Raw genomic sequence first — 24,968 nt, 5'->3', positions numbered from 1 at the left:
GTACAGGGCAGTCAACTCCGTTCTGAGGGAGGAGTCCAGCGAATCCAGTGCGTCTTCCCTGTATGAAAGTTTACTAAAGCCCCCATGCTCATTTACTACCATTTTTACGGCGTTGAATATATGAATATATGCCCTTTGTGGTATCATGCAAAGACACCAGTTTCAGTAGTTCCTCATTACCAAAATTATAAACTGTTCACTCCGCTCTGGTCATGTTCCATCCACTCTCAAAACGGCTCTGATCAAACCACATCTCAAAAAACACAACCTTAATCCTGAAGACCTGGCCAGCTACAGACCTACACTATATTGCCAAAAATATTCCCTCACCCATCCGAATAATCAGAATCAGGTGTTCCAATCACTTCCATGGCCACAGGTGTATAAAATCAAGCCCCTAGGCATGCAGACTGCTTTTACAAACATTTGTGAAAGAATGGGTCGCTCTCAGGAGCTCAGTGAATTCCAGCGTGGAACTGTGATAGGATGCCACCTGTGCAACAAATCCAGTCGTGACATTTCCTTCCTCCTAAATATTCCAGAGTCAACTGTCAGCTGTATTATAAGAAAGTGGAAGTGTGTAGGAATGACAGCAACTCAGCCACAAAGTGGTAGGCCACGTAAACTGACGGAGCGGGGTCAGCAGATGCTGAGGCTCATAGTGCCAAGAGGTTGTCAGCTTTCTGAAGAGTCAATCACTACAGACCTTCAAACTTCATGTGGCCTTCAGATTAGCTCAAGAACAGTGCTTCAGCAGAGAGCTTCATGGAATGGGTTTCCATGGCCAAGCAGCTGCATCCAAGCCATACATCACCAAGTGCAATGCAAAGCGTCGGATGCAGTGGTGTAAAGCACGCCGCCACTGAACTCTAGAGTAGTGGAGACGCGTTCTCTGGAGTGACGAATCGCGCTTCTCCATCTGGCAATCTGATGGACGAGTCTGGGTTTGGCGGTTGCCAGGAGAACGATACTTGTCGGACTGCATTGTGCCAAGTGTAAAGTTTGCTGGAGGGGGGATTATGGTGTGGGGTTGTTTTTCAGGAGCTGGGCTTGGCCCCTTAGTTCCAGTGAAAGGAACTCTGAATGCTTCAGCATACCAAGACATTTTGGACAATTCCATGCTCCCAACTTTGTGGGAACAGTTTGGAGCTGGCCCCTTCCTCTTCCAACATGACTGTGCACCAGTGCATAAAGCAAGGTCCATAAAGACATGGATGACAGTCTGGTGTGGATGAACTTGACTGGCCTGCGCAGAGTCCTGACCTCAACCCGATAGAACACCTTTGGGATGAATTAGAGTGGAGACTGATAGCCAGGCCTTCTCGTCCAACATCAGTGTGCGACCTCACAAATGCGCTTCTGGAAGAATGGTCAAAAATTCCCATAAACCACTCCTAAACCTTGTGGACAGCCTTCCCAGAAGAGTTGAAGCTGTTATAGCTGCAAAGGGTGAACCGACGTCATGTTGAACACTATGGATTAGGAACGGGATGCCACTTACGTTCATATGTGAGTCAAGGCAGGTAAGCGAATACTTCTGGCAATATAGTGTATCTCAAACCTTCCATTCCTTTCAAAGGTTCTGGAGAAGGTTGTAGCTGGCCAGCTCCATGATCATTTATCCACATACTCACTATACGAGAAATTCCAGTCCGGTTTCCGTTTAGCCCACAGTACAGAGACAGCCTGGTCAGGGTCACCAATGACCTTTTGGTGGCCTCTGACCATAGCTCTCCATCACTTCTCATTCTTCTGGACTTAACAGCTGCCTTTGATACAGTTCATCACAACATCCTTCTCCACCGACTGCAATGCAATACTGGTCTGTCTGGTACTGTGCTGGACTGGTTCAAATCATTCCTGGCAGGTAGAGCTGAGTATGTGGTCCTGAGGGATGCCAAGTCAAGACCCCACTTTGTCACCTGTGGGGTCCCTCAGGGGTCTGTCCTTGGCCCCACCCTCTTCAACATCTATATGCTTCCCCTGGGCCACATCATCGGCAAGCACTGAATGTCCTTTCATTGCTATGCCGATGATACTCAGCTCTACCTGCACACTGACCCCACATCCACTTCAGCACCATCAGCCCTGATAGCCTGCCTGGAGGGCATGGTTAGCAAACAACTTCCTGCAACTGAATGCTTATAAGACTAAAGCCATCCTCATAGGGACCCCTCACCAGCTCAAATCTTCTCCCATCTCTGCCATCTCACTGTCTGATTTCTCCATTCCTCTCTCTTCCTCTGTCAGAAATTTGGGAGTCCTCTTTGATCCCCATTTGTCATTTGAACACCACATACAAAATCTCTGTAAAATCTCATTCTTTCATTTACAAAACATTTCAAAACTTCATCCTACTCTCTTCCCTTCTGACGCTGAGAAGCTGGTTCATGGCTTTGTGTCCTCCAGGCTGGACTACTACAATGCCCTCCTCATTGGGATCCCAGGAAAAAACCTCCACAAGCTCCAACATGTGCAAAACACCACCGCCAGGATCCTGACGAGGACGCCCAAACATGCCCACATTACACCCGTTCTCTGTAACCTCCACTAGCTTCCAATCTTAAAATGTATCCAGTTCAAAGTCTGTCTGCTTGCCTATCAGTGCATTCATAGACATGCCCCGGACTACCTCTCAGAACTCTTAACCCTTCGGTCCGTTTCCAGACAACTTCGATCCACCAATACCAACCTTCTGTTCACTCCAAGATCAAATCTAAGAACAATGGGCGACATAGCGTTCCAGACAGCTGCTCCTGAACTGTGGAACGCATTACCACCACCCCTAAGGGCCCCACAGTCCCTGGAGTCATTTAAGAAAGGGCTAAAGACGTTCTTATTTAAGTTTTAACATGTTGCTACTGTTTTTGAAATGTTTTTTTTAAATGTATTTTGCACTTTCCCTATTGTAGCACTTTGAGATTTTATATGTAAAGTACATTATAAATTAAAGGCATCATCATCATTATTATTATTATTCCTCATGCACTTCAAATGAACTGTCAATGGTTCTTGTGAAAATGAGGAGCTGGCTCACATCTGTCACATCTGTACTCTCATCCAGCATCAGGGAGAAATATTTGCAGTCATTCATTATGTCTTTCAGCTTCTTGTCAATATGATTTTGAATATCGAAAATTCTTCATGTCACCGTGTGATGAGACAGAGATACAGTTTCAAAGTTTTTAGCCATGCTGTCATCTCCGAAAGATTTAGCCATCTCTATTGCACACCACTTCACCATCTCACCGTCGGACAGGGGCTTCTTTGCTTTAGCCAGCTCAAGGATAACAACATAAGAGGCCTAGAGAGCTGACTCCTGTGCAGCGGTGGTTTTGGTGAAAAGGCTCTGTTGTCTGTGAATTTTCTCTTTGAGGTCAGCGACAATAGTGGCTCTAGCGGCTCTAGCAGCTCTGGTGTATTTTTAAAATTTTTCTTTGTACGTGGTGTTGTAGTGGCGACTTATATTAAAATCTTTCATGGATGATTTTGTTTAAAGACACACTAAACACATTGGTTTGCCTTTGAATTCTGTGAAGAAGTAATTGGTTCACTCTGCAATCTCGTTATACATTGTATAATGACAATTAAGAATATTCTATTGTATTCTATTGTACTGTATTGTATTCTATTCCCATCTTGCCTGAAAGAAGCGGTTTTCTTGGTCAAGTTTGCGTTTTGGCACAGACATCTTTGCTGCTCGAAGATTAGCTGCCTCCTGTGTTCAATGAAGAAGAGAGCAGCTACTTGTTGAGCTAAAGGCCTCTTGCGCCTCTAGCAGTTGGAGGCAAAATTACACCTGCGTTGGAGACAGTCTGCTGCTTCAAAAGCAGTGAAGCCAACAATTTAAAATTTGATATTAATTAGAAATTAATTCACGGGCCACACCAAATGACGCTGCGGGCCGCCAGTTGCCCATCCCTGTACTAGGGTCTTATTTAAAAAAAATGTCAGAAAATTTCCTGTAATTTTACCAGATTCTGTTAAAAACAGAAAATCCTGCTCATCTCGGTGCAACCAAGAAGCCATGAATGATTCAGCTGTGATCGACAGTCACATGGCAAGAATTCAGGAACTGCAGGCAGTGTTTACACAGAGCAGAGAGTATGGACACAACTGTAAAAGGTAAATTGTAAAATGTCTACAGCATGTAGAGACATTTTCCCTCAGTATTGCGAACACCTGTGGACAATTGGAAAAATGTTTTATATGTTGATTCCAAGTTTTTCAAAGGTTGTAGAGTGAATAATCAAAGAAATTCAACTGTTGTTTTTCTTTTACAATGTATGACATTTTAACTGTACCATGTTTGATGTATCTCATCGTCTAAGCATAGATGTGGTGTTTTCATAGAGGTGCAGGACTTTATATTACAGTAATGAGCCCACAGTGAATAAAAGTGTGACAGGAGCAGAAAACGCCCAGAAACTGCTTTTGGGGTTCAGAGGGTTAAATCAACCATCCTTCATTCTCGTCAGACACACCTTTGTTACTCTGCCAAGGAACGGTGGAGTTATGTGACGATCGGCGTACGTTTGTCTGTGAATCTGTCTGCCTGTCTGTGTGTGAAACATTACTCAAAAACGGACTAACAGATTTGGACGAAATTTTCAGGGAAAGTCAGAAATGACACAAGGACCACCTCATTAAATTTTGGCAGTGATGTGTCTCATGGTCTGGATCCACGGCTTTGTAAGGATTTCCCATTGCCAAATATAGCTGCCGGCACGGTGTCGCTGTAACCATGACGTGAACACTGCGTCAGTTACTTGCTGACAATCACATGATTGAGATCCTACTACAAAATGACCATGATTTATCAGTTGGAAATCATATAAGGAACAACTGATTGAACTGTGGGATGTTTCTGAGTCCCATCAATTCCTGCCGCCTGTTACACATTTAGGTCGCGCAATGTAGCAAACCCCAGCCAGACAATAGTGAAGCTCCTGATGTTTCACAAAGCCTTTATTTACGTTCAGTGTTAAAACTTAACAGCTTCCAAAACCAACTCATGTCATATTGTCTCATGACTGCAAAGAGACTGATCCTTCTATTATGGAAAGGAAAAGAGGTTCCCTCATTAAAAGCTTGGATATCCGTAATGACCGACACTCTTCATCTAGAAAGGATTCGTTACTATATCAATGACAAACTGGAAGACTTTGAACAAATGTGGAAGCCATTTGTTTTGTTTCTGGAAAATATGGATCAATAATTTAATCGAACAAATGGATAGCACATAGTGGGTGGGAATGGGTAAGGGTATTTTTGTTTTTGTATCTGTATTTCTTTTTGTTTATCTTTAAATGTGTATACATATATATGTTTATATTTTATTTATTATTGTTATTTTTTTGTAGTTTTAATTTTGTTTATGTGGCTTGTCTTTTTTTTTTGAAAAATGTTAAAAATGAAGCAATAATGGCTGTACTGATTAAGCTGTTTAACAAAGAGGCTTCTAATAAAAACATTTGAAACATTCTTGGGCATTTTTAGCCGTGTGTTTTGGCTCATTATCCTGTTGCGACTGAGACCAAGCTTTCTGACACTGGGCAGCACATTTCTCTCTAGAATACCTTGATAACTATGAGATTTCATTGTACCCTGCACAGATTCAAGACACCCTGTGCCAGATGCAGCAAAGCAGCCCCAGAACATAACAGAGCCTCCTCCATGTTTCACAGTAGGGACAGTGTTCTTTTCTTGATATGCTTCATTTTTGCATTTGTGAACATAGAGCTGATGTGCCTTGCCAGAAAGTTCCAGTTTTGTCTCGTCTGTCCATAGGACATTCTCCCAGAAGCTTTGTGGCTTGTCAACATGCAGTTTGGCAAATTCCAGTCTGGCTTTTTTATGATTTGTTTTCAACAGTGGTGTCCTCCTCGGTCATCTCCCATGAAGTCCACTTTGGCTCAAACAACAACGGATGGTGCGATCTGACATTGATGTACCTTGACCTTGGAGTTCATCTTTAATGTCTTTAGAGGTTGTTCTAGGCTCTTTTGTTACCATTCCTATTATCCGTCTCTTCCATTTGTCATCAATTTTCCTCCTGCGGCCACGTCCCGGGAGGTTGGCTACAGTCCCATGGATCTTAAATTTCTGAATAATATGTGCAACTGTAGTCACAGGAGCATCAAGCTGCTTGGAGATGGTCTTATAGCCTTTACCTTTAACATGCTTGTCTATAATTTTCTTTCTAATCTCCTGAGACAACTCTCTCCTTTACTTCCTCTGGTCCATGCTTAGTGTGGTACACACCATGTCGCCAAACAGCACAGTGACTACTTGTAACCCTATAAATAGGCCGATTGACTGATTACAAGTTTGTAGACACCTGTGATGCTAATTAGACGACACACCTTGATTGAACATGTCCCTATGGTCACATTATTTTCAGTCGTTTCTAGGGCTACCATCATTTTTGTCCAGGCCCGTTCCATGAGTATTTTTTAAAAATGATTATGTTGAACCATGGTTCAAAAGCAATTTCTGATTTTCATTGGTTAATTTTCATAGAATTTTTATTTATTAGTACTTTGGTCAGATTCAAATTATTTCTGTGACCATTGTGGGTTTTTCTTTCATTAACCGAGGGGTACCAACAATTTTGTCCATGTTTGTACAAGCCCTAAAAGTAGATAAAGAATGCTAGGTTTCGGCCAATACAGTAAAAAAAATGTGGTTATTATCACAGTCAGTAATAAGTAGATAAAAGAAAACCTGATTTAATGGATGAGAAAAAAACATCAGACTTGGTCATTTAATTATAGTGGAAAATGATTTAATGCTACATGTCTTAATGGCTAAATTATGTGAATCTCATTGATTAGCAGCTATTTTAATGGTGAAATTAGTTTTCAGGTATTTTCAGGATTTTTAGATTTCATGGATCTACCATAGTCTGATGTTCACGACACGCTTGTCAAAGTGTATCATGGCTTTTAGACGACCTCAGAAAAATAGTTGTTGATGCTCATCAAGCTGGAAAAGGTTGCAAAACCATCACTGTAGAGTTTGGACTATACTAAACCACCTCTTCCTCCTGGTGATCGACTGGACCATGAAGACGTCAACAGCAGACAGAAGAAACAGAATCCAGTGGACACTGTTTGACCAGCGAGACGATCTGGACTATGCCCTGCTTTCCCACAGCCACCAGCAGATGCAAGATAAGACAACAGAGTTGGCAGCCATCTCAGCACAAGTTGGCCTCAAGATCCACGAGGGCAAGACCAAGATCCTCAAGATCAATACAGCAAATGGGCAGCGTCATTGACAAGCAGGACGGCACAGACGCAGACGTCAGACCAAGAATCGGCAAGGCGAGGGCAGCATACTTGCTGCTGAGGAACATCTGGAGCTCTAAGGTAGTGTCAACACGCACAAAGATCCGGCTGTTCAACTCTAACGTCAAGTCAGTCCTACTGTATGGAGCAGAGACATGGAGGACAACGAAGACCACCATCAGGAAAGTGCAGACGTTCATCAGCAGCTGCCTGAGAAGGATCCTCCAGATACACTGGTCCGACACCATCAGCAACGCAGACCTGTGGCAGGGTATTAACCAGCTCCCAGCCGAGGACGAGATCCGGCGTAGAAGATGGGGATGGATTGGGCACACCCTGAGGAAGCCAGCCAGTAACACCACAAGGCAAGCACACAAGTGATACCCCCAAGGGAAGCAGAATAGAGGAGGGCCAAAAAACACCTGGCGACGAGACCTCGATGCTGACATCAAGAAGATGGGAAAGACCTGGAAACAGCTGGAGAGAGCAGGCCAGGACAGAGCACTCTGTTGGACTGTTGTCGGCGGCCTATGCTCCAGGAGGAGCGATGGGCCTAATTAATCCACATTAAGACAGAAGACTGTATATAAATAGAGGAAATTTAAGACCATTGATTCCCCCCTGGAGTGACTGGACAACAAAGATCTCTCCAAGAACAAGGAGTGTAATATTCTATGAGGTCTCAGAGGAACCAGGGGAACTTCTAACCAACTGAAGGCCTCTTACATGTTAGTTAATGTAAATTTTCCACTATACTGAACGTTTGTGTGCATGGCAGGGCTGCAAGGAGAAAACCACTGCTTCATAAAAAGATTATATGCACAAGCCAGAAGACTGCTGGAAATATGATCAGACCAAAATAGAACTTTTGGTTTTAACAATCAGTTTGGGGAAAGCAAAACACTGTACTACAGCATAAAAACCTTGGAAACATGGTGGTGGTAGTATCATAACTTGGGCCTATTTTGCTGCATCTGGGCCAGGACAACTTGATGGAAAAATGAATTCCAAATTATAGCAGCAAATTCTAAAGGAAAATGTTAGAACTCCTGTCAAGAACTGAATCTCAAGAGAAAACACATAGTAAACAAGTATGTTTAAAGAAGAAGAACGTTAGCGTTTATGAATGGCCAAATCAAAGTTTCAACCTTAATCTAATGAAAATGGGGTGAAAGGAGCTGAAATAAGCAGCTGATGTGAGGAAACCCAGAGTAGAAGTCGTGCTATACGAAGGAATGAGCTAAATTCCTGCAAGCTGATGCATAGGACAGATCAGAAGTGTTTATTTGCTGCAAAACAAAAGCAGATATTGAAAGCAAAACTTCACTAATTCATAATATTGGACAACTTTCCTGAATACTTACTGACCAAGTATAACATCTCTGTCTTATTTGTTTAACCAGATTCTCTTTATCTATGTGTGGACTGTTTAGATCACATCTAAGCATAAAATTCTATAGGTTCACAAACTTTCAAACACCTTCAGTTTCCACCTCCCAATTTCCACTTATATTTTCTTTGACAATTTTTTTACTTATTTCCCACATTTGCAACTTTCATGGTTAATCATATTACTGTATTTTGATTTATAATCTCACTATTTTATCGAAAAAATCCGACTCCTTGAAACAGAAATTTGAATGTATTTATTTAACCAGATGTGTTAATGCCTTTTCTGTTAGCGTGCCTCTCTCTCTCTTTGCTTTGAAATGTGACTCGATGTCACTGAAAGAGGGTCACCCCACAATGATCTCTGAAGTATAAATGAAGGTTGAATGACTGAAAGAATCTGCCAAAGCATTAACCATTTATATTATAAAAGAGACAAGTCTACAGTTAAAGTTAACAGAAAAAGTTTTCAGTGTGGTGAAAAGGATTCTGCTGGGGAAATAATTCACCTTAGTAAACTCTTAGTAACTCATTCCATCTGAGTGAAGTCAACATGCAGCAGTAACATGAAAACCTGTGGAGGTGTGGGGTAAGAAGCCGAGCAGACTGCTTCTAAAGCCTGAAGTATATGAAAACGACTGGATGCTATGAGCTGGTCGGCAGAGCAGCAGCTGGTGAATGAGCTGCTGATGGTGAAGCACGAAAGAAGCACTTCATGCAAATCAAGTAATACACCTGAACTAATGCTGTGCTCCGTTTGCCAGGAGGAGATATTGTAAGGAAACAAATTATACTTCAACATTTTGGAGATATTCTACGTATTTAGTTTGCAGTGGCAGTTTGTCAACTATCCTCTATGAATAATTGTTAAGTTAACCCCGACAAACCCAAAAACCTGCTGGTGGGTTTGAAAAGGCAAAGTATCTTCAAAGAAATCACCAAAAACACATAATTTATCAGGGCCATAAACTGACAAAATAAGAAATCTGTCAGCAGTTTAATTTTTTCATGTGTAACGGGCATCTCTAGTCTTAAAAGCTGATCTGAAGTCAATCTTAGCTAATGTTCCATGTGTCTCAAAAAAACTGTCAAAAATTTATAGCTTTGAATAACCAGATTCGGCACTTTTCAGCACAACTTGGAAGCCATCAGTGACTCAGCTGTATCTAAAAGTCATGTGACAAAAATTCTGGGACTACTTCGCTAAACTAGGCTAAACTGCGGGCTGTGTAGCAAACAGAAGACAAGTATGGATGCAAATTAAGAATTTCAGTAGTAAGTTATCTTTAACATATAGAACCACCACGTTTTTTTTATGAAAATCTTAGCACCACCTCATTTTCTACAAAAGAAACCCGAGTTGCTAATGCTAATTAATAAAAAGTTTTATATTTTAGATACGAAAGTTTAATATTGAAGTTGAAATATCACCTGTCTTCGCATGATTATATAATGCGGTTGAGACTGTTGTTGCCTTCATTTGATTTCTGTCCATATACACGCACCAACAACACTTTTTTAATGAAAGCTGAGGCTGAGTGTGAATAACGGAAATATAAATAAATATGTGGCTTCATATAAAGTCCAGGGGGGGTTGTATGAAGCATGCAGAAGTTCTGTAGATTATTTCTGTATAGCTCCTTGTGGCATTCGAATGCATGATGGAAAACAGTTGGTCAGCACCTGGCAGGCAACCAATCCAGTAAGGGAACAGATTGATTAGATCCAAGACCTCCTCCCTGCCTTCGCTTCTCCTGAACTGGAGCTGGAAATGAGATTTTCATTCACACCCCAAATCCAGCAGGAACACAACTTGGTAGAGCTCTGAATCGGCCATGAAGCAGAGCAAGCTTTGAGTGGAGGGTAACGTGTGTGCAACCAGCTGTGATTATGCTGATGAGGACACTATCTGCGTTGTTACTCGTCTTTTTGGTCACATATGTGTGGTTTTATAAACACACGTGCGGCTGGGACGCGTGGACGCACATATAACCTGTGCACAGTAGAAAAACACATCCATGCACAAGCACACACACACAGGCAGAGTCCCTGCATGGCGAGAAGCATGCTGTGTGTTGTAATTTCACCCTCTCCCTGCAGTGAGGAATAATTACACTGCTCACTGACTCCTCAGTCTATCTTCCCTGCTTCCCTCTCATCCTCATCCTCTACCCTGCCCTACAACTCTCTCATCTCCCCCCCAACACAACTGCATACAAATACACAAAACCGCACACGCACACCTTCAGACTCCTACATTTGGCTGCACTCCATCTCCCCTTTCTTACGTCTTCACTCCCCTCCCTCCCTTATTCTTGCCAACTCCTCAAAGTGCAAATCTTTCAAAACCTTCTCCTTATTATAATGCAGACATGTGTGAATATTTATTTCTTACACTAGGGGCTAATCATTTGATTAATGCATTAATCAAATAAAATGAATCTTAACTCAGAAACTCTAGTGATGGATTAATCCATTAAGTTATTTATCAAGCAGAAAATGTTGAGTTCTTGCTTCTCGATAGTGTGGATTTGCTGTTTTTCTTTGTTTAGCGTCATTGTAAATTCTACAAATCTGCGTTTTATTTGGCTGCTCAGGCAAAACAAGCCATTCATAGACGTCACCTTGGACTCCTGTAAACTGTGATTATTAGAGTTGTGATATTTCCGACATTTTGTAGACAAAACATTCAACAGAACAACTGAGAAAGTAAAGGAATATACCTCTTTGTATCCAAAGCAAGGTTTTTTTTTTTTTGCCCGTCATATTTTTAGTCACTGTGGGCTCATTTGTGACAACAACATGAAGTGCTGCATCTCTATGGAAACAACACAACCATGGCAAGACAGAGAGAGAACTCAGAAATGTCCTCTATGTCGTTCAACCAAATTTTCAGAAATCACTGGGAAAGAATAAACATGTTGAATTCCTTTCCTCTGGAAAAAATATATGGACTCGAGCTCTTAGATGGGACATGGAAAATATAGGTGATTTTGATTTTTTTTTTCTCGATTTTAAGCTTAGATTTGGTTACATTTTCCAATATATCTGCATTTTACAGATGAGTAGTTCAAAGACTGTCTGGAACTTATAAATCCAATGATTCTGTTTTTACAGTTTCTTGCACTGATGAATGGTGTATTTTTGCCAATTTCTTTGTAAGACAACATGCCTTTGAAACCTACTTTTTTTCTGTTGTTTTTCGAGGGTTAATCCACTGATACTGAAAATAAACCTTAATTGCAGGATTAGCTATATTATGAGAGAACCAGCCATTTACTTACACAACTGCTCATGTTTTGTACTGATAATTAAACCCAAAGGCTTTTATAGCCATCCAAGCTTTAAAAGTGCTGTAACATTTATGACACAGAGAATGGATCTGACCTTTACTTCTACAACCACAGGTGCTCAAGGAACTTCTCCCACTTCACTGCTCCATAAACCTTCATGAATCCAGCTATCTAAGTCTTTCTGCATATCAAAGCACCTCATGCCATCCTCAGTGGAGGGTCCGTCTCCATTTCTGATGGAGTCAGGATGTGTGCGAATGGATTTCTGCTGCACTGTGTTCACGGGAAAAGGTACAGTGTCAGCAGCAACGAGATTATTGACACTAACACTAGCAGGATTGACAGCATTTCATGTTGTCCGCCATTCTATAAATCCCACCAATTCCTATGCCTAACCTGTACTGCATTCCACACACAACTTCAAATAAAAACAGCCTTGTAATCCTTTGAAGAAACCCCTGTCGGATTGATCTGTCTTGGCTGCAACAGCAGAGCCGATTGTGTTGGAAGCAAAAGTGCAGACTTGGCCCGAACCGCTGCTCCAGACAGGCCTTGGAAATTATTTAAGGAAACAACAGGAATTTTCAGAGGTTGTTTGACATGAGCCTTTGCAACTTAACCTTAGTGGATTATTTGGAAATCCAACAAGACTGCAGGCCTGATCAGGTTACTGCTCCTATTAGATTAGATTCCTCACACCAGATAAAAAAAACAGTTCCAAAACACTGAACCTGGGAAACCCTAACAAGGATTAAACCACTCAAAATCCAGATTATTTTGTATGCATTTTTGAAAAAAAATCTGAAATTTATGTTTCAAATAGTCTAAGAGGAACCAATAATTAATTGCTAAGTTACCTGCTGCACATTAAATACAGATCAAGTGGTGAAAGGTAGAGTGATTTTAACCCAATACACTTACTGTCACATTCAGTGAATATCTCCTATTGTTCCACTAGCTGTCTCCTATGTCTGTAAGTATGAGTTTTGGGGTTTCTGAACTAAAGAAAAAACACCAAAATTACAGCATTTATTTGTGCTAGAACATGTAAAAATAGAGGGAATAATCTGATTTTCAACATTACAAGAGTTATTGAATAACTCAACAGTTAGATGCAGTTCTGTCAGAAAACGGAATCAAACCTAAGCTTAGAATATTGCAATAGTTCATCAAAATCACATTAATATTCTACAAAAAACGAAACAAGAAATCTTCTTTGTGCAAGCCATTTGTGACTCTGCTGCAACCAATGGGTACTTGACAAAAATTCTTGGACTATTTGACTGAACTGCAGGCAGCGTATTCAGAGAGTAGATAGGAGACTAGTATTGAAACATAATTAAAATGTAAGTAGTAAAACATCTATTGTATAGAGAACCACTTTACCCCAGCGTTGGTAACAACTATGGGTACTTGTACATGTTGATTCCAGGTTTTTTCATCCATCCATCCATCCATGATGGCATCTATACACAGCTTAATCCTCTGTAGGGGCAGATTTTTCCATTTTTTTGTAAAATAAAGAATCAAAGAAACTGAACTTCCTACAGCACAGAAGACATTTTTCGGTTCTCTTTACTTCTAACTATGGTTGGGCCTTTTCCTTTAGAGGTGCAGGACTTTAGATTGCAGTGAAAAACGAACCCACAGTGAGTAAAAATGCAACAGGAGTAAATTAAAAAAACTAGAAAATGGAGAGGGTTCAGATGGTTAAACAACTAACTGGAGAAACTAATAATCATTGTTTAGTGATACAACATAGTTATTAGCTGCAGCATAGACTAGAAAAAAAAAACACTGAAATAAATGAGGCTCAAATTAAGTTTCAGTGTAACAGTTTGGTTCTACTTTACCGTTGAGCCACTTGGAGTTGTACTGGGCGGTCCGGAGCGGTGGCATCCCTCCCAGGCTACGGTAAATGACGGGATCCCGGCCGGAGAAGTCGATGACGGTGGCAGCGTACAGTTCTCCGCTCTCCGTCACGACCGCCGTAGAGTTGTGCCGAGGGTCATACGGGCATCGAGCCACTCCATTCACTCGCTCCAACACGCTGCTCATGTTTCCCACCTGAGATTGGACGGACACGGAGTGGAAACAGTACAGAAGAGGGTAGCAGGTTAAATCCACTGTGGTTTCATTGGAATTACACGAAATTACACAACCAAACAAACACCTGACTGTACCTCTCTGGTAATACATAGCGGCTGGAAGGCATTAGTTCCACAGGTCATGACCTCAGTCTTGTTCACCAGCAGGACTCTGATGTAGTTCTGACATTCAATCTGCACAGATGAAGGAGGAAGAAGACAAGTTAGAGCAGAGAACAAGCTGAGGTGGCTGAGGAGCTGAATCCTGAGAAGAAGAATGGACCGAGTCTTCTGGTAACCGACTGGCGCACAGTGAAAAGCAGAGTAATTCAGCGCCTGCAGCTTTTGCTCCTGTAAGTATTGTTCAAATATATGAATGTTTGTTTACAGCTAAGCGGAGGCTTATTTGTGATATCGACACTCGCTCTAGACAAGTACATGTTTCGGTAAAAATCAAATCTGTCTCAACAAAGGTGTGAAATTGATTAATTGGTCTTCGCAGCTAAGAACGGAGGTAATTCTAGTGATGCAGGTTGCAAAGAAAATTGTCTGTTTTGTGTATTTGATGTTACTGTTCGCTCTATAGGAAGTGTGGCAGATAAAAACGACGCTCTCCCATCTGATCGCTGCAATTGTTATCAGACATATTTGAAAGAAAGTCCTTCTGAGTGTCTCTCTTGTGCATGGTTTCCTTCCCTTTTTCTTTTGCCGTCTTGCTTCACTGAAAGAAAAACAACTCTTGATTGAAGGGTCTGAAATAGCTGTTCTGTACTGAGCCCTCCCCCGAGACCCACAAGGACCACAACAGCCAGAAGATATCAAAATGGCCTCTGTGGATGCCCGCAGTGCCAACATGAAGTGTTGTAATTGGGGGCGTGATGGAGGTTACCTCTGTTTTGCCTTTGCTCTGACAGGACCTCCTGGTTTCCTCATCTGGTGCCCATTCTGTCGCCTAGGAGACAAAAACAAGAGAAAAGTTCAGGGATGACAAAGAGGGTCAAGGCAGTCAGCTGAGTCCTTCGACAACAGTTATGCAACAACTTACTGTTGCTAATACTGTAGGCACGCTCAAAAAGACTCATGAAAAGACTTTAACCTCATTGCTGTTTGTTTATTGTTTAAACATGGTGACTTGCTCGTCGGCCAAGAGCTTATTGGAGGGTAGCGGGCGAGGAACGCAATGAGGCAGCTGAAGGACTGAGGACGGCATTAGCATGTAAATGGCTTCTGCTCTATCTTCTCCCCCCTTTTCTTAAGCTCTCTCTCTGGAAGTTTGCAACGTTCACCTCCACTCCACCACTCCGCCATCACTTCTACCGGCCAATTATATTACTGTTGATGAGTATGCCGCTGGCTTAATTATGGATGCAGGCGGCGGTGCTGCAAACACACTAATGCACACACACAGGCTGCTTGGCCACCGGAGCTGCACTGGCTCTTGTTAAGAAGGTTGAGAGATGTCCCTCACTTGGCATGAAGAGCATATGAGCAGGTGCCAGAGGACCCCCTGTTGTGTGTCACTGGCCTCGTTTTACTCATCCTCCCACCATCTCCGCCTCCTCTCTGATCTCCCTGCCCAAGTAGGAAGGTTAGCTAAATGTCTTAAAGTAAGAAAAGACGGCCATTGTATGGTGTCAATCCATCTCCAGCTTTCTGTTTGGGTTTATTTCATTCCCTCCTACAGAGATTATTATCAGGAGATAGTTATCCAGATCTTTTGGATCACGTTTCCCTGGATGATCGGCCAAACTGTGACCAAAATCCTGCCAACGGAGGCCAAAAAAGAGTCAACACGAAACTGGGTCAAACTTACAGAGTAAAAAAACAAATGTGATCCATCAATTTCTGTGTTCATTTGTCCTCGTGTTCTTTTTCTGGATCTTGATTATGCTTTAATTAAAATACACTAAAAACTGGATATTTCAGCAGGGAAAGTAGAATTGTCAGTTTTTTCCCTGATCCTCAATGCAGAGATTGAAGCTCTTTAAGAATTTAAATAAAAAATTATGAGCACCTTTAATGAGAACGTCAGAGAACCACCAAGACTTCTCTGCTTAAACTCACCGAGTGTATTAATAGATCTCTTACTCCGCAGATCATGGAGTCTCTAAACTGGGCTTGCAGGAGTGGACGCTCATGATTTTGGATGATTAGCCTCTGCATAAATTCTTGCTAATGAGTGAAAACACCAGACTGAACTGTGCTACCCACAGCCTAATGAGCTAGTCAAACATCTGCACATTGTCCTGGGATTTCTTTTTGTTGTTTTAATACTAAGCTGATATTCATGGACAATTCATGACTGTCTGATTGTTTTTTGATTGCGCTGCCAGAACCGTTTCTGCTGCCAAAACACTGCGGAGGAAACTGTTCCTCCACATTTCAAATGCCTGCCTCGATTGTTTTTGATGCAAATTAAAGCACAACTCGTCAATGTTGCTTGTATATTACCGCTGAATCAAAATACTACATCTAATTTAGGATGTTTCCTGTTGTGCAGATTCAGATCCATCTGTTTGAGTTCACTGTATTGGATATAAATGTTGGATGTTCATTTGGTTTTGGGCATCTTTATGTATGGAATGTGGGCAGGTTTTGCCATTTATCATCTTTGAGTTTGTTGACTTGATATCACAGAATATTTACAGTATCAGTGTCATCAGCATCATTCCCAGCAGCAGCAGAAAGTTGTGCTCACCAAACACACTCTGATAAATCCACTATATACTACCAACATTAAGGTTTACATGGAGTTTTTTCAGAAAATTTAACCAAATCTAAGCTTGAGTTTGTAATCTTTCATCAAAATCAATTTCTGCTACAGGGTACTGAAAAATTTGCCCAAAAATAAAACTAAATGAAACATCTGTGCTCCTTGGTTGACAACATAAAGCAACTAACTAGCAACTAGTGTGACAAACATTCAGCGACTTTTCAGTTGAACTGCAGGCAGTGTTTACGCAGCACAGATAAAAGACAAGTAAAAAAACTAATTAAAAATTTAAGTAGTACTGTTTTTTGTTTTGTTTTTATTGATTTATGGGATTCTAACTGTCCTATTACACAAAACATAAATTTGAAAAACAAAGCTTAGAAACTAGCTGGTGAAAAAAGTGAAACTTTAGCAGCTAAAGAGCAAAGTTTACTGTTTTCTGAGCTACGGCATAAGAATTTCCTTCAGGATAAATAGAGATTTATCTTATCTTTTTTTTTTTTATTAAGAGCTGTGAGTGATAAAATCAGAGTTGAAACCTGGACTTCCATTTATCCTGCGGACACAACAAATTTGCTAACTTATTTCTCAAACAATTTGTTCTTCTGCTACTTTAAGTAGCTGAATATATAAAATAATGCACCTTTCAATCTATATTAAATCAATGTTGGCCCTTAAGAATAGTACAGATGATGTGTACATGCTTTTATTATTAATCAACACTGAGGAATATTATTATACATGTTGAATCTTGTTAACTATCACCTCATGGTGGATTTTTGTTTTTATTTTTTTCATCTGAACCAACTAATAAGACAAATATGGGTTTCTTTAACTGCTAGATGCTCCACTGTGATTGACACCGGCTCCCACTGCACATGTCATTTGTCTTATATAGTTGCAAAATCAAAGCTGCTACTGACTGTTGCTATTGAATGCAGGTAACTTACAATGTTAGAACATCAAAAGCCACAATTCCTCCTCTTGGCAAGCAATGTTGACCATCAATGGCCCTTCAGAGCAATAAAATGATGGATTGACAATCAAAATCAGCAAATTATGTCCCCTTTGGCATGACGTCAGTGATGAAATCTAAATGCACACTACGGTGAGCCAATTGCTCAACGGTGTCCTACATACTCCAGAATGGTTGGTTAAATATTCACTTAAAAGTTGCACAAAAGGATTGTGAAAGCAAAAAAAACCAAAAAAACAAAAACTATTAAAATAAAACTCATTTCACATTTGTGTGAACAGTTTTGGTACATTGCAACGAGAGATGTAATGTCATTTGAGTTGTTCTTTGTGCTGCATGCAGAAAACTAGGTTGATGAGAATGGAGAAACAAAAGAAACAAAACAAAGGCACGCTTTAGTGACTGTGTTTTGTTTCATATCGACATAGTGGAAGGAAAACTGCAGAATGTCCACTGACAATCTGTGAAGGTGTCACTGCAAGCAACTCATCAAAAACTGTCACTTTCTCGTATAAAAATACAGAATAAAGCAGCTTCGACTACTAAGCTGAGCAGAAAAAAACCTCTGTGACAATATGTAAGTACAGGTGAGAGGCAAGATGGAGACAAATTCATTAGAGTTATGAAGCTATATAAAGCTGCTGCGGCCGCTAGAACACCGGTAAGTGGGCTCTGGCCCGTATTGATAGTTACAGCTCATCTCCCCGTCTCCCACAGCTGCTCCCTTCAATTAACCTGCTTCAGACTGCAGTGGAGAAAGAGACGGCAACAGGGGATAGGGCTATATAAAGTAAACTGTGATTAAAATGAAGCTTGAGCTCCAGACGCTGAACATGAAGCAGATGCTGAAATAAAAAATGTAAAAAATAGAGAAAGTAGCTAATGTGCCCCGCAGGAAGCTCTGCTTTCCAGTCACGCTGCCACCAAACAGACAGTCAACAAGCTAAAAAAATCCCCCAAGCCCAGCGAACAGCGAGGCACCTGCCAGTCACATCTAACCCTGCCCCCTCGCTGGGGACGTGAAATGCACTGACGTCTAAAAATGCTGTATTCAAACATCCACCTATTCAAATATTTGGCTGTCTGCTGCTCAGTGAGGAAGTCACATATTTGTGTCACTAATTACTGAAATTTAAATTGTCAACTGGGTGTTTTCTGCTCAGCATAGTAGTTGAAGCTGCTTTGTTCAGGATTTTTACCTGAGAAATTGACAGTTTTTGATAAGTTGCTTGCGGTGACATCTTCACAGATTGTCAGTGGACTCTGCTGCAGTTTCCCTCTGCTATGTGGAGTGTTTTAGTGTCTTTGTTTTGATCCGTATCTCTGTTTTCATCAAGTTAGTTTTCTACAGCAGCATTAAAGTTATGGTCTAAGCTGACTGCATGCATCACAAAGAACAACCCAAATGACATTACATCTCGCATTTCAATGTTACAAAACTGTTCACACAGAAATATAATGAGAAACACGTTTTTTTTCAATTGTTTTTTGCTTTTACAACCTTTTTTCTGCAACTGAAATGATTGTATTTAAAACGACATAGCATAATTTGAATTTGAGGCTACACAGTGGCTCGGTGGTTTGCACCGTCGTATTGCAGCTAGCAGATCTCTGATTCACCCTGGGCCTGGGATCTTTGTGTCGAGTTTGCAAGTGCACATGTTCTCCTTGTGCATGCGTGGCTTTTCTCTGGGTTCTCCAGCTTCCTCCCACAGTCCAAAAACATGCTCAGGCTAATTGGTGATTCTAAATTGTCTGTAGGTGTTAATGTAGGTGGGATTATTTGTCTCTATGTGTAGCCCTGTGATAGGTTGGTGACCGGTCCAGGGTCCTGCCTTCACCCTAAGTCAGCTGGGATAGACTCCAGGCTCTCCGCAACCCTAATGAGGATTAAGTATATGCACAGATAATGGATGGATGGATAATTTGAATTTGTCAACTTGAACAGCTGTAACAATACTGAATTTGAATCACATAATTTGGGTTCATGAACTTGAAAAATTGTATTAGGAAATTGATTTGAAATCACATAATTTGGATACATCAACTTGAAAACTGTCCAAATCTGTTTAAGTCACAATGTGAATTCAGAAACTTGAATATGTGTATTTAAAAAAATGGATTTGAATAACTGTATTTGAAATTATCAGATAGCATTTAATTTGACTTCAAATTGCAAAATCCAAATTCAGTTTACTGTGACAAACTCCTGGATCAACGAAGCTCTACTTTCCAGTCACGCTGCCGTCGAACAGACAGTCAACAAGCTAACCATCCCTCCCCCCCAGCCCAGCCCAGCCCAGCCCAGCCCAGCCCAGCCCAGCCCAGCCCAGCCCAGCCCAGCCCAGCCCAGCCCAGCCCAGCCCAGCCCAGCCCAGCCCAGCCCAGCCCAGCCGAACGAACAGCTAGACACCTGCCAGTCACAGCTAGCCCCGCCCCCTCAGCAGCAGTCCATCACTCTGAGTGCTGAAATGAAAACACTGCTCCTTCACAGCCCTGCCTGTCAGCCCGTGACAGCCAGGGGACTGATGGGGTGACGTCATTGTAAACACACATACACAGGGAGATGAATGCCTTTGCAATGAATCATGCCTCAGAACATTACCATATTTTCGGCAGGGCCCCATCTCCAAGGATCCCCACCGGCTTAACCTGCTGACCTTCACCACAAACCCTCCTCTCTCCTTCGCTCTCTGTCTATTTCGTCTTCTTCACACCACTCAGGAACAAAGCCACACTCACACAGAGCCTGTGAGAATACCAATTCTGCCTCAACACGCTTTCCCTCAAATTCCTTCTCCTCTGCACAAAATCATGAATGGCTCCGGCCGCCATTGACTGAATGAATAAAAGCTGCACACTGTGTGGACAGTGGAGGTAAAGAGATAAATTCCCTGCTGCTGCGGAGAGTTCTCATTTTTGCTGGATAATTATTTATTTGTGATGCAGACAAACACCTCGACATGCTCCATCGCTGTAACAGTCAGATCTTCATTTATTAGTGAGAAAACTCAAACTCATTTTAACCCTACTTTTACTTTCAAGCTCTCATCTTGGTCATTATAAATACAAGCTAAACACGCTGCATCTTATTATTCAGACTATCCAGATTTTGCATCACTTGATGTTTTAATACTTGCTGATTTTTAATATTAGCCTTGTAATCAAGGGAAAAGAGATTTTGTACTATTAAATTGTGTTCTTACATGTATCTCACCATAAAATGCTGGCAGGAGAGATATACTTTCAGAATTGTGTAGCAGAGATTGAGTGGAACCATGATGGTGGGATCCTGTATGACTTAGAAAATGGATAAAAATGGAAATAATTGACATTATGTTACTTAAGTACAGCAGCCCACTTGCAGACATAGTAAACCAGGCAAATGTTTGGCTCAAACAAGGTTCCTCCATAGCTACTTTGCCCGGGACCCCCCCAGATTCTAGGATTACCACTGCAAAGATGACCTACGTTCGTCTTTTAAATCATTGCAATGCAAAGCAAATCCATTATTATTTGTGCTTATTTTATAAACAAAGGGAGATGTACTGTCAGCTCTGTAATGTAGAAATCTGATGCAAATTCAAAAGCCGATTACTTTGGTGGACAAAGAAACAACTACATTATTACCATAAAGAGTTATTTTTGATATGGTTTAGGCCAATGTTATGAAAGGATGAGGATATTGTGACTTATTAAAATGAGAAGTATGAAAATATGTGAAGGAATGAATAAAGATATCACTTTATAGAGCTGTCTACATAATGTGAGATTTTCAGTACATGTAATTTAAACAAGACTAAAGTGAACACAGCTCTATGCAGGTTGTAACTTTGATTAAATTTGATTTAAATTCAAATTATTCTTCCTCACTGACACTTATTTGCACACACAGCCCCTTGTGTTGTTGAAAAGGTCAAGATGTGTGGCTTCATTTGACATTTATTACACCAAATTCAAGATCCTTTCATCGCGAAGAAGGGGCATAAATATGGAAGCAAAGTGTATCCTAAGGCAGTGGTTTCCAAACTGTTTGGCTTGGAGCATCCCCCTATAAGCAGCACCCCAGCCCCAGCGCACCCCCAGCGCGGCGCCTATTTGTCAATATCTTTCCGACTTTACCGAACTGTGTTTTGTTTCCTGACTTCACCGTAATTCGCTGGCTTCATGCTGTCAGTTGCGAGCATTTCACCACAAATAACATAATTCTGTCTTGTCCTTTAATAAAACCAAATTCAAGGTAACTCTCGGGGTATAGCCAGAGTTTTTAGGTACTGATGAATCTTCACCCGTTTTGCATTTTTCAGACACCGTTTCTGTCAGTAATTTTCTAACTGCACACGATGAATCGGGATGAACTAGAAGCCAACCTGAAGAAAGCGTGGAGAGAATTTGAAAGGTCAAGGAGGTGTGGCCATCGAAGCAGCAAAGGATTTTTGAAGAAAGACCAAATAAATGCAGCTGGCACAGAAAAAAGGGGAAAACTGGCTCCATCCAAATGAACCAGCATCTCTAAAGCTCACTAATGACATCATATCTTGTTTGTCTGATCTGTATAAAAACAGAGGTTGAGCAGAAGCAATTTCTGCATTTTTACACAGTTTGTCTTTATTCTAAGCATCTGGTAGCTTCAAGTTTACCACAAAGACACCAGTGTGGCATCAATCTTCTCACCTAACTTTTGGATTTTGTGCACAGGTAAAAGAAAGTTGTCTTGACTGCTGTAGAAATGGGAAACAAACAGCCATCTTCTCACACTTTTTGCAACCTCTAACCGATCCACTACGTCCTCTAACTCTGGTTAAATGATATTATAACCCAGACTATGATTCGCATACAGGTTAATTTGTGTACAAAGAACTGCTGGATGTGAGCAGAATCCCCTCATGCAGCTCAATCACGGCTCTTTTCTCACACTATCTGCAGAAACCATATGTATGTTCTGAATCTGTGATGAATGACTTCTACTGATTTTGCAATGTGTTATCTCTCCTGCTGCAGTTTTCCACCACTAATATGCTAATGTGTTAACACATTACAACAGTTGTTCATTAAGGAGCTGCAGTGAGCTAAAAATTAAAAAAAAAAAAATCACTATCCTCGCCGCACGAAGCATCAGACAATTAAAGACTCATCTACTTACTAACTTACTGCCATTTTTCATACTCAAATACAGCCTGCAGCACCAAGGTTTTATTATTGGTGCCTGTAGTCTCAGTTGTACGCGAGAGTTCATTTCCATATGCTAGTAAGGCCAAGCGCCACGTACAATCCATTGCCATCAATTCCCCCTCCAAAACCTGAGCCTGACACCCCATTTCTCCCAATTTCGCCACTCCTTAGACACAATAAGAATCTCTTGCCCGCGGCATCTTTCTTAAAGGCACGGAGACGATGGGGGAAACATGAATTTTTTATGGGCAAATAAAATTGCAGAAAATACAGTTAGTGGCAGGATAGAGGATTCATCACTTTTACCGCATAAAGATGGTGGCCGGGCTCGAAAATGAATTCTATTTTTACGAGAAAGAAGGAGCGAGAAGGCGAGTGAAAAAAGATGGAGAGCGCTAATGAAGTAAAGAGAGTCTGCGAGCGGTGGTAGCTGCAAATGTGGTTGTTCGTGAAATGTGCTGCTGTGGTGATAAGGCCGCTTCTCACTGACACACTGTTAACATCATGTGTGACAACTAATTATAACTCATGAATATTGTAAATAAGTGTGTCAGGGGAGTAATGGCTGTTTGAATAGGAGCTGCTGTCTGACACTTGTTAGAGTCAAGATAGATGTGTATACCGCTGCAATGGGGCTCAGCCTAACTGGCTTAGTCTGGGAGCACATTAAAAATCCACTGGACTGTTTGTTTACCATGGAGCCTAATAATTTAAACATCTGGATGACAGCCTATAATAAGAAACAGATAGATTATTACTCCAAATGCAAAGGTTAGATCAGTGGTTCCCAACCTGTTTGGCTTGGAGCCCCCCCTATAAGCGGCCCCCCTCTGATCTCTGGACCCCAGGTTGGGAACCACTGGCTTAAATAACGGCTTGAAATGCAGAATGGGCCATTCAGACTAATGATTGTGACAAAATATTAGCCTGAGATTTTTTAAAGTGAAAGCTGAGAAAATTTTTAGCAGAAACATTCATTAAATCCACCACTGGGGCTTAAAAGCTCATAGAAATGTGTAGTATTTATCAGTCGTCTAAGCATTGTTGTTTGCAGTTGCCGGATTCAAAGATATTCATACGATGGAGAAAATGTCCCACATGTTGTCTCAAAGTACCTCCTCGTGTTTTCTTCTTTATTGAACCACTTCACGGCAGGCTTTTTCCTCTGAATGTTCCTTCATTAGGAGACGGTGGAAACAATCCAACACAATCCTACACTCATCTACCGCTGATTGTTTCCAGCTCTTCACTCCTCAACACGAATGCCTCTCTTTATGTAAACCACCATTTCAGGCAACCCACACTAAACACATGCATACACATACACATATACGCCTGTTCTACTTGACAATATGGCCAAATTTGGCACAAATTGGTGCCTAAGTGGTGCAGAGGAACAACACTCAGCCGCCGACGCAGCAACTCAGAAGTGATCACCACTGGCGGAGTTTACAGATGAGAAACCAGTGACGCATCATGACCCGCTTGTCCAACCCACTGGTAGTATTATTTGGCTCTCTGCCCTCCAGAATATATCCGGCATTGATAACTTATTCCCAACTTTACTTGAATTGCTACGATTTCTGCATCGGGTATCCAGGTACATTTGAAATGACAGAAAAAATGCTTTATTCAAATATCCACCTGCTGCCCTTTAAGAAAATCTGAAGTACGTGTCACCAGAAACCGAATTTGAATCACATAGTTTGAATTTTCAACTTGAATAACTGTAATAATGCTGATTTTGAACCACAGAATTTGAATATATCACCTTTAATAATTGTATTAAAAACTGAACTTGCATGACATAATTCGAATTTGTCAACTTGAATAACTGTAATACAGTTTTTCTCAATTGATAAGACACTATTCCTGAAAAATAGCACACATTTCCCAACACACTGCACACTACTTTTTTTATTTGAACACAATTCACAAAGCACTGCACGCTTGTGTCAAAAGCACACTTTGTCAAAATTTGAACTTTGTTTTCAAAATTAAGACACGAGGCAAAACTAGGACACTGCACTGCTAAATACAAACACT

At 41.2% G+C, this 24,968-nt stretch overlaps 1 protein-coding gene across 7 annotated transcripts in view; it reads right to left on the bottom strand.

Moving 5' to 3' along the window:
• sema5ba (sema domain, seven thrombospondin repeats (type 1 and type 1-like), transmembrane domain (TM) and short cytoplasmic domain, (semaphorin) 5Ba) overlaps positions 1–24,968 on the bottom strand; it is a 298,720-nt gene that overhangs the window by 95,412 nt on the left and 178,340 nt on the right. For all 7 annotated transcript variants that reach the window (XM_055015127.1, XM_055015129.1, XM_055015130.1 and 4 more), the window contains exons 6-8: positions 14,951–15,013; positions 14,158–14,256; positions 13,828–14,041 (exon numbers count right to left, since the gene is read on the bottom strand). In XM_055015127.1, the coding sequence (XP_054871102.1) occupies positions 13,828–14,041; positions 14,158–14,256; positions 14,951–15,013 (376 nt within the window). The remainder of the gene's footprint in view (positions 1–13,827; positions 14,042–14,157; positions 14,257–14,950; positions 15,014–24,968) is intronic.

The sequence above is a fragment of the Amphiprion ocellaris genome, chromosome 11 (genome assembly GCF_022539595.1).
Source record: "Amphiprion ocellaris isolate individual 3 ecotype Okinawa chromosome 11, ASM2253959v1, whole genome shotgun sequence".
In the NCBI taxonomy this organism is placed as follows: Eukaryota; Metazoa; Chordata; class Actinopteri; family Pomacentridae; genus Amphiprion; species Amphiprion ocellaris.
The sequence above is the reverse complement of the archived record's forward strand: the minus strand, read 5'-3'. Positions and strand labels throughout refer to the sequence as shown.